Genomic DNA, 11080 nt, shown 5'->3' with positions numbered 1-11080 from the left:
TTATCATGCAATTTGAGATCCCAACTGAGGAGACCTTCACCACCCACATTTAGGCTGAATCTCCCCATGTCAATGAACATAATTGCTACAATTCCTCACAGGTGTGCTCACTGGCCAACTTCATCAACAACCCTTCACCGAAACTCTTTTCAGGTGATCCTAAATTGTGTCAAGTTGACAGAATTAACCATGACACCTGGGTAGTCGGAATGGGGGTCGTTAGCAATGGGGCACTAGGGCACTTCCTAAAAAGAAGGCAACCCTCCATATCTGGTGACAACACAGGCACGTGGCCCAGATGAGTAGCTGATATTTATACATTTAGTTGGCTAGAAATTACACGCTGTTAAAATTATAATAGATGTGCCTTTAAATTTAAGATAAGTGCACTGCGTGTGCCTGGTACCTGTGGAGGAGGCCAGAAGAAGGGGCTGGATCTTCTGGAAGCAGAGTTATAGATGGTGGTAAGCCCCGACATGGGTGCTGGAAACTGAACCCTATTCCTCTGGAAGAGCCAGGGCTCTTAACCACCAGGCCATCTCTCTAGCCCCTAGATCATCTGTATTTTTAAATCATTGAGTACAGCAGGAGGACAAGAGGCTATCTACCTTCAGCGCCTGTGAATTCATCCTGAGACCAGCCCCAACCTTTCCTGGAACACTACCGTGTTATAAGCGTCGCAGCTTCTTTCCCTAATTAAACCACATTTCTGAAGATCTTCATGTTATAACAATGTCATCCTTCCAGGAACTCAGATTTTAAATCTTAAGACTCCTCCATTTCTTTTATAAACCACATCCATTCCTGAGACACATCTCACCTGTCAATCTTCACACTAAATCTGGACTTTTCCGCACCTCCACTTCCACCACTTGAAGGGCACCCCTGCCCTCTTAGAAGCGTCACTGTGACCCATCCTGCAGCCAGCTGCCCTAGGATGTGGCAGCACCATCCTTCTCTTTTTCTTTCGCATCTTTGCTCACACATCCTTTTCTCAGGGTGGCATTTTCCCAGTGTCCTGTTCAGGATCAAACCATTTCTCATCCCACGCGGACTTTTTGCCTTCCTGTCATGCCCCCACTTTCCTTCACACCACCGTCCCCACCCCTGTCTCCTGTAAGCACCACAAAGGCATAGACTGTTTCCCTCTTTTCCTTTGCCTCCCAGAACCTACAATGAAGTTGAGCGCATGGCAGACGGCGCTCACTGCATTCTTCCTCGGAGTTTGGCTCCCAGCTTGGATACCCAGTTCAGGAATGCAAATGGACAAAGGAGGAATCCTTTCCCATTCTGTGGATAACGGAGGTTAACACACATCAACATGCCTTGACCATCAATGATTCAGTTTCTGTGTTTGCAGCATTGAAGCACAGGCTCCACACTTGTTCCTTAGCCTCTAGATCGGGGTGTGTGTGTGTGTGCTCAAACCGTGGGCCGAGACCCTTTGGGGTTGAATGACCCTTTCACAGCGTGGCATATCAGATATCCCACCTGCCAGCTTATTTGCATTTTAAGATTTATAACAGTAACAACAACACAGCTATGAAGTAGCAACAAGAATAATTTTATGTTTGGAGGTCACCACATTACTGCCTCTGGACCCTGTGATGAGACACTGTGACAAGAAGCCACAGACAGGTCGAATTTCCAACTCTAGCAACTAGGTGTGTCTGAACACCATCCAAGAAGGGAGTCAGGCAAGATATCTGAGGGCTTGTGAGAAAACTCTGAGAAATCAAGAGCCTTGTGACCTCTGTTTCTTAAAAAAACAAAACAAAACAAAACAAAACCAGAATCGCTCTTGGATTAAGCTCTCACGCCTCTCCCAGGTGTATTGTGTATTTGTGATTCTTCGAATTATTTATTTCAGATTATTTATTACAGCTGGCTATTGTTTATTTATATGCCTCTATGGAAAAACATGGGCTGTGTGCGCTGGCCTGCCACGTGTGTAAGATTTATTTATTTATTATATGTAAGTACCCTGTAGCTGTCTCCAGACACTCCAGAAGAGGGCATCAGATCTTGTTACGGATGGTTGTGAGCCACCATGTGGTTGCTGGGATTTGAACTCTGGACCTTTGGAAGAGCAGTCAGGTGCTCTTACCCACTGAGCCATCTCACCAGCCTGTGCGACTCTTCTTAACCCTCAGAGTGTAAGTTGTGTGATGCTCTGTGTAAAGCCAGCTAGTGCATGAGGCTTTCCTGCTCACTAATCTCCTCTCCCCAGGTCCTACTGCCTCCTGCTGGAGGAGCGAGCAGTGACAGGGCTGAGCAAGGGAAGGAGAGGCTTCTGTGGGACAGGACTAAGATCCTCTGAAATGTCTCATCTAGGTGACATTTAAATCATGCAAATGTGTCCCACTTATCTGCAAGCGGACACAGCACACACGGTTTGATCTGATGTGGGACAAGGAATGACATCTCCAAGGAGGTGTTTTACATTCCCACTGAGCTCTCTGGGAAGTGCTGCTTGTGAAGTTTCCATCTCCATTTGAGTTCTGATTTCTCACCAAGAGGTGAGAATTTATTGTTTCTGCTTCTGCTAGTTTTCCCTTGTTCCACCCCTCAGTCTTTATCCTTTGCCCCCCCAGTCTTTATCCTTCCCTTCTCCTCTCTCTCCTCTCCCCTCTCCTCCCCTCTTTTCTCTCCCCTCCCCCTCCCTCCTCCCCTTGTCCCCCCTAACCCCAACACCATGACTTCCATTTGCCCATGGGGATAAGAATACCTCCATCGTCATTTTCTTTCCTCTGTGCTCTCACTGCTGGACCCTGGATTACTACTAACACAAATAGCAACTCTCTTGTCAAAGAAGGGGGCGTAGAACATGGAAGGCAGACCTAGAACGTTCTCTGAAGATTACTAACAGCATTAGATCTCTTCCCATACCTGAGTCTGCTCATCAAACCTGTCCACTGAGAAAAATAAATAAAGGGAAACTTAGGACAAGGGCTGACTAGCTCAAGGTTAAGTGATACATTTAATTTGTACTCACAACCACTTTTTGGAATCCAAATTTTGCTCTTTGTAGATAAATGCTCTGCACCTGTACCCTGAGTTCTTTGAAAGTGATGTCACAGGATGGAGAGCCTGGTGGGTTTTTAATGAGTGAGCCCACTTATTAAAAAGAAGGCACAGAACTGGACCACAGGCCAGAGAGCCCAGAAGCAGAGCAGGCTCAGTCTTGGAGGCCTTTGAACTCCCTTGGTACCTGGGAGGGAGGGAGGGTCAGGGGCTCAGGCCTGAGAGGGAAAAGCCCTATTCAGAGACTGGAGCTCCTTTCTAGTCACCTGCTCAGGTCCTGGATGTCCAGGAAGGAAGGACTTGCTAAAACCTCCCCAGGAGAGCTCCTGGTCCTCCCAGTACTCTGGCAAAAAGTAAATCAAGATTAGCACATGAAAGAAGCCAGTTTGCAGAAGACATGACATCATCTAATGAACAGTGTGTATGAGACAGTGTCCTAAACTACAAACTGGGGCAGCAGGTGAGTGTGTGTGTGTGTGTGTGTGTGTGTGTGTGTGTGTAAATAAATGACCACAAGCAGGTGTCTGTAAGCAGGTGTTTGTGTGTGTGTGTGTGTGTGGGGGAATTAATGAACACACACAGGTGTCTTAAGCAGGTGAGTGTATGTATGTGGGTGGTAATAAATGACCACACACAGGGTTCTGGGTGCATGTGAGTGTGTGTGTGGGGGGGGTAATGACCATACACAGGGGTCTGGGTGCAGGTGAGTGTGTGTGTGTGTGCATGTGTATGTATGTGGGTGGTAATAAATGACCACACACAGGTGTCTGGATGCAGGTGTGTGTGAGTGGTAATGACCACACACAGGTGTCTGTAAGCAGGTGTGTGTGTCTCTGTGTGTGTGGGTGGGTAGTAATAAATGACCACACACAGGTGTCTGGGTGAAGGAGTGTGTGTGTGTGTGTGTGTGTGTGGTAATGACCACACACAGGTGTCTGGGTGCAGGTGAGTATGTGAATGTGTGTGTGTGTGTATGTGTGTGTGTGAGGGGGGGTGGTAATGACCACACACAGGTGTCTGGGTGCAGGTGAGTGTGTGAATGTGTGTGTGTGTGAGAGGGGTGGTGGTGGTAATGACCACACACAGGTATCTGGATGCAGGAGTGCATGTTTCAGGTAGCAGTAAATGACTGCACACATCGTCTGGCTGCTTTCTGAACTCATTCGTCAGGCCCCCAGCCCACATCTACTCCTGGACTGCCTTTCCCTCTCGTATCCATTTCTGTTCTGCAGCTATCCTAAGGGCCAGGACTTTTTCCCATCTCCTCCTGGCGGCTGGGACTTAACCTCTGCTCCGTTTTCTTTTAAACTCTAATTCCCCTGAGTGTCTTAGTTATTCCAACTCTAGATTCTTTCATCAGCAAGGTTAAAAACTCCAAAAGGGAACCTCAGTTTCCCCAGGAACAGGGGAATGAGAGCTCACGTAGGGCAGTGGAAGTGGTAGCTGTAAGAAAAGGCAGGCCTCACCTCAGACTGAATCTTTGGAAGTAGGGCTTGCAAGTCCCTGTATAGTTAATAGGGCCATTTGAAGACAGATTAAAGCTGCAAGCCTCCACTGTAGGTGGTCCCTCAGTATGGTGGTTCCAGGACCCTTGTGGATACAAAACTCTGCAGATGCTTAAGTCTCTTATAAGACATGATGTGATATTTGTACAGGATTCTGTGCCCATCTTCCTTTAGGGAGATTTAAAATCTCTAGATGACACAATTCTTAATACAATGTGAGTGCTGTGTAGACAGGTGTTATCCTGTATTCTTCAGGGGGATCGACAATTACAAAGTCTGTGCATGTTAGTACAGATGCACTTTTCCTGCATATTCTCTGAGACTGGTTAAATCTACAGATGTGGAACCTGTCTGCTCATGCAGATGCAGACTGCAATCACCACCTCCCATGGTTTCTAGATGCCTACACAGGAAGGCAGCAGGGCTAATACAGATTCCCAGCAGCCGAGAATCATGTCCATACTTCCTGGAAGGACAGAAACATTCGCAGAGGTGTTGGAGACTGTGAATAAGTTTGTTAGACATTGCCTCCAAAAGCTCCCAGGGAGAGGTTTAAGGCACTGCAGCATTTCCACAGGGACCGTGTGCAAGTCCCCACAATGGCAAAGCTACTTTCGAAACAATAATTGAAGCAGGATAGAAAAACAGAGACAATTATGGGGACATGGAAAGGAAAAAAAAAAAAAGAGCCTTTCATTTTGGAGACTGGCTGAGGCCAGCTGAGGACCAAGAATTCTTGCACAGATGATTCAGTGTTAAGAGTACTTGCTGCTCTTTCGGACGACCCTGGTTCGGTTCCTAGCACTCACATGGTGGCTCACAACCATATGTAACTCCAGGCCCAGGGGATCCAGCACTCACTACTATCTTCCATAGGTACTAGGCACCTATGTGGTGCACAGACAACCCTGCAAACAAAATGCCCATACACATAAACAAATCTTCAAAAAAATGTTCGGGATAATCGCCAACATTTTCAGTGAAGGTTGCCAATGTAGAAAGGGTATTTGCTTTATACAGAAACATTTTCCATGAAGAGAGCGAAAACAGCAGATCAGTTTAAGGTCTGCTTATAGATGGTCTCCCCACGGCTGACTCCTTTCCTGGTGTATTCTGGAACTCTCACAGGCAAGACAATTAACTCTTAAATACAGTGACATATGCTAATTTCCTGCATCCCTGTGACCTAGAGTTTGGACTTCCAGTGATGATGCGGGTTTTTTTTTTTTTTTTTTTTTTGTAGGTTTGCTGTTGATTCAGTGTTAAATGTTACAGAGCTCTTACACTGTCGGAACCAGGCCTGAGATCCCCCAAAGGAAGAAATGGTGGAATGGACAGCCTCATCCACCCAGACAGTGCATTAAAACTTGATCTATATGCATTTTGATCATTTCGCAATCTTAAAAATTTATTGCAAGACTTGGAATTTACATCTGCTGCAGATCTTCAGCGTTCCAGTACAGGGTGCCATTAAACAAACCTCCTCGTGTCTCTGTTCCCGTCTTCAACCATAACCCCAAACAGAATGTGTGTGTCACGCTGGAGTAAAGCAGACTTTAAGGGAAGTTTGTGGCTCAAGGTGTGAGATTACTTGTTAAGGTTTCTGGTGCCCAAATGAAGTCTTCAGTTTAACTAAGAATCTCAAGTCTCTAATCACCCAACCTCGTCCTGGCTGGTTCAGCTCATGCCAACATTATTGCCCAGAAGTGGCATCCAGTCTGGTCAGGAGACACTGGCCTCCATCTCCTGCTTCCTACACTGGTGCACTAATCCACTAAACTCCAAGACAGGCTCTCAAGCTGGGAAAACATCCCCCATCCTGTTCCACTCCTGTCAGTAGTGAACAAGTCTGAACTGTGTTTGGCAAAGGGATTCATTCACAGAAACCTAGGCCACTGCCATCGTATCACATAGGATGGTGAATTTTAATATGGAACAGAACAACAGAGAATGGTAAGATGGCAAATTGTTATTCATTTTTATCATAATCATTTCACTTTTCTTTTTGTTGCTGTGATAAAACATTTTGACCCAGATTGGGGAGGGAGGCACTGTGGTATTTGGTTGTTACACATCTAGGTTTCAATCCATCACTGAGAGAAACCAGGGTAAGAAAACAAGTCTAGAACCTGGAGGCGTGAACCATGGAGGAGCATTGCTTGCTGGCTTGCTCACTCACAGGCTCATGCTTCGCTTTCTAATATATCCCAGGACCACATGCATAGGGAATGGTGCCACTCATAGTGGGCTGGAGTCTTCCACATACGATCAAGGCAATCACTCATAGACATGTACACAGACCAACCTGATAAAGACAACTTCTCAGTTGAAATTGTTTTTTTGCCCCAGGTGGTTCTAGGCTGATGATGGTGAATGCTAACTAGGATGTTAGGATATAGTGAAAACCCACCCAAGGAAGACGAGGTACCTGGACTTTGCAGGAAAAGCCTGTTTCCAGTCATAATGCTTGCCAAACTCAGAGGATAACTCTGATAAAATACCAGCTTGCTGTAGCTTCCAAGCTGAGAGAGGAGTGAGCAGAAAACCTGGAGGCCTTTCCAGAAGTGTCTAGAACCATGCAAACAACACACAGTGCCCCAGGAAGACATACACTATCTTGGGAAGCACATGTTAGAAGGTTTGATGAGATTTTATTATTTTTTAATCTAGGTCGCAGAAAAACAGCAAAGGAGACGTTTCTCTAGGAGGCACAATGTTTAGGATAAATACTGTGAGTGGTGGGGAAGAAGGTAGAAGGACAGACAGCTTTGTTCAGTTATGCCCCGCCCACAGCCTCACCTCCACCCACAGCCCCAGCCCCCATCCTGCCCGCCCGCTCCTGCTCCCTGCCCTCCAGAGACAGTCCTGAGATTGTAAATTCTTGGACCGCCAGCTCCTAATGAAGTCCCAGTCCTTGGGAAAGTGAGTACATGAGCTGCATCAGCCAGGGGTCACTCCAGAAGTTGGGAATGTGAGCGAGGTAAGAGTGAGTGCATGACATGATGCTGAGCCATGCTACCTGGAAACAAAGTGTTCACATCTACATCTGCATTTTTCAGTCCTGGTTTTGCACACTTATTAGGTTTAGTCCAAGTAAAGCCTCATCTCATTATTCACAGATTCTGCGTTAATGGATGTGCCTGTTAAAGTTTGTGATTCCTGCCAAATTAGTGTTCCAGACATGTTTGCAGACAGGTGTATGCTGAAAGCTATGAAGAGTTTGATTCACCCAAGCGATTCCTTCCCATTCTTCTGAAACATCTCGTAACGGTATATGTGGTGGTAAACTTCTTTAGGCATCTTTGCGCTTGTTATTAAGATGATTCCATTGGTTGGAATATCCCTAAAGTTGGGACTAGAGAGATGGCTCAGAGGTTAAGAGAACTTGCTGTTCTCGCAGAGGACCCAGGTTCAGTTCCCAACCCTCACATGGAGGTTCACCCAACTGTGTGTAATTGTCCCAGGGGGTCCAATACCTTCTTCTGGTCTCTGTAAGGGGCACATGCGGTATACACATATACGTGGAGGCAGAAAAAGCAGATGCTGGCAAGGATGTGGAGAAAGAGGAACACTCCTCCATTGTTGGTAGGACTGCAAGCTTATAAAACCACTCTGGAAATCAGACTGGCAGTTCCTCAGAAAATTGGACATAGTACTACTGGAGGATCCAACAATACCTCTCCTGGGCATATATCCAGAAGATGTTCCAACTGGTAATAAGAACACATGCTCCACTATGTTCATAGCAGCCTTATTTATAATAGCCAGAAGCTGCAAAGAACCCAGATGTCCCTCAACAGAGGAATGGATACAGAAAATGAGGTACATTTACACAATGGAATACTACTCAGCTATTAAAAACAATGAATTTATGAAATTCCTCGGCAAATGGATGGATCTAGAGGGTATCATCCTGAATGAGGTAACCCAATCACAAAAGAACTCACATAATATGCNCTCCTGCTTGTGGACGTTGTACATCGTGGTGCGGAGCCTAGTGCGCACCACGATGTACAACGTCCACAAGCAGGGGGGAGGGTATAGGGGACTTTGGGGATAGCATTTAAAATGTAAATGAAGTACATACCTAATAAAAATTGAAAGAAAAAAAAAAAAGAGTTTCCCAGTTATGTGCCTCCATCACTGGCCAGCTACCAGCAGGAACTGACACTCTGATAGACCTGGGAAGCTCACATGAATTGGCAGCAGACTAGGAGCCAGTCTTGGGAAAGCACAAATCTCTATCGGGGACTCAAAGAATAGATTGCCAGGTGCTAGACACATCGCACCAGCCATTGCAGGATCGGCTTGCTCAAGCTGGAAGCTGGAGGCACTGGAGGCTGGAGACCCAAGTTCTTCAGGGTTGATGCCTGCTCTGTCTGCCAGGTACCTCCAAGCCACTTTCTCTCTCACTGAGATAGAATGTTCTTCCTCCCTTCCCCCTCCTTCACTCCATAGTTCCCCCCTATCATTTCTGCCCTGGCACATTCCAGGCACCTGGCTTCTGTTTCCAGTTTCTTCCATCTCTGTTTCCACTCTCCATTTGTAGTAACAGACCCACAAAAGAAAAGCAGAGCAGGCCATTCCTCTCTGAGTTCTTGTAGATGCTTTCCCGTTTTTGTTTTTCTAGATGCTAGGGACTTCGATTCAAGATCCCTGTGGTAATTACAACGTGGGTGTTCTAACCCAGGCAGCCCCACTGATAGCCATCTTCCCATGGAAAAGTCACCCCAAGGGTTTGCCGTACTCTCATTCAGTCTGGATTTAGAGCTGTGGTATGGACTGGCAGGTTATACATTCAAGGAAAGGGGGTCAAAGGGAATGCTTGAGAGAAATAATGGATATTCAACCTGCAGAGGAGCTCAGCTCTCTGAGTTACCATCAGATGTCAGCTGACTTCCCCGACCTGCAGGTCAATAAGCTTCTCTAGCGTTATTGTTCATTGTGGCCCATTAAAACAAAAGTTTAGTAAGAGGGGGGTGGGGGGAAAGGAATAAAAAGCCCAAGAACATTGAAATGGAGAGACAGGCAGGATGTGGAGGAGGTGACAGCCCTCTAGTGACTGCTGACAGTCCTGAAGCCTGGCTCAGCGCCTGCTGCGCTTCTGGAGCATCAGGGCATCCAAGCTTTCAGGGACTGAAGGACTTCCCTCCTCCGCACCACACCTTTCAGGCTTTCCTCTCAAGCCTGGAGAGGAAAGAGTGCTTTTGGGTGCGGGTGGGGGAGGTGCGGCTCTCCCAGGCTCCTCCCCCACTTTGCTGTTCTCCAACTCTTTCCTTTTTGTCTTCAAGCCCAAGGTGGAGCCGGCCCTTCTCCTTCTCCCATGATTTTAGAAGTGGGCTCCTCCTCTCATTTCTTCAGACAGCTTTCAGGAATGTGAACACGTTTAATTGGCTTGTGCGCGTTTTGAATATCAGAACTGGTCCTGTATTTTCCAAAAGTCTCTAATATGTTTCTTATTAATAATCTACTTTTTAAAGTAGCCCAAGGACTGTCACCGCCTAGAAAAAGGGGACTTTGAGAGAGCTATTTCAGCTTTGAAATTAGTGAGCAGAACCGAATACTTTGATACATTGATAGTTAATTGTGTTTGAAAAAGGCATTAGCAAGTTGGGCCTCTGTGGTGCCTGCTTTTAATCCCACAGATTGGGAGGCAGAGGCAGGTGGATCTCTGAAGGGATGGAGGGGTGGGAGAAAGAGAGAGAGAGAGAGAGAGAGAGAGAGAGAGAGAGAGAGAGAGAGAGAGAGAGAGAGAGAGAGAGAGAGAGAGAGAGAGAGAGAGAGAGAGAGAAGGTGGCAAACGAGCAACCAGAATTAATGTTTCCAATGTAAGAGATTTTATTCGGGTTCTGCACTCAGAGGTACCTACAACAGACTACAGACAAAATCAATTAGGAAGGGCTCACTAAAAATGTTCAGGAAATAGTAACATAGAGAACACTCAGCCTTACAGCTCTCAGACAAGCCACCAACCAAGCAGTAATCTCAGTCTCCACACTGTGGCAAAATCCTTAATCCACAAGGAGGAACCAATTTAAAGCAACCCCGCAGGTGTGGAGCCTAACTGCGCAGAGTCCTCAAAGAGCCCAGGGCATTCTGACAGCCGCCTGCCAGGCTAGTGCCACTTCGAACATATCCAAAGACTGACATCAGTTTTGTGGCGACAGGGGAGGCGGGGCAAAGAATGCTTAGAAAGATCCCTAAGCTCAGACAGTAGGAGAGCCAGGCTGGGGGGCGGGGAGCTGGCTCTCATCCACAGGGAAGGTACTGGATAGAAACAAGGCAAGCCTTACCTCAGAAGAGAGGCTCCCTCCACAGGGTCCAGAGGCTGGGGTCTGAGCAGCCCTGGGGGACAGTGGCTTGCTTAAAGTTAGCTGCCACTAGGGTTCTTTAGGGTCCCTCAGCGGTGGGTCCTCAGCCCCTTTCGCTGTGGGTGGCTGGACTCTGTCAGGGCAGGGCTGCTCCTGGTGGCAGTGTGGCGAGGGCGGAGTTGGCGGCGTCCGAGGCCACGTGTGGAAAACCTTCTCTGGGAAAATGGATGTCAGCATGAC

At 47.0% G+C, this 11080-nt stretch overlaps 1 protein-coding gene across 1 annotated transcript in view; it reads right to left on the bottom strand.

Annotated features, from left to right (window-relative positions):
• Positions 1–10349: 10349 nt before the first annotated feature.
• Positions 10350–11080, bottom strand: part of Vwa3b (von Willebrand factor A domain containing 3B) — a 154125-nt gene continuing 153394 nt past the window's right edge. Inside the window, exon 28 of the mRNA XM_029539034.1 lies at positions 10350–11055. Coding sequence (XP_029394894.1) covers positions 10977–11055 — 79 coding nt within the window. The 3' untranslated portion in view covers positions 10350–10976. The remainder of the gene's footprint in view (positions 11056–11080) is intronic.

Source organism: Mus pahari, chromosome 5 (genome assembly GCF_900095145.1).
Source record: "Mus pahari chromosome 5, PAHARI_EIJ_v1.1, whole genome shotgun sequence".
Classification (NCBI taxonomy): domain Eukaryota; kingdom Metazoa; phylum Chordata; class Mammalia; order Rodentia; family Muridae; genus Mus; species Mus pahari.
The sequence above is the reverse complement of the archived record's forward strand: the minus strand, read 5'-3'. Positions and strand labels throughout refer to the sequence as shown.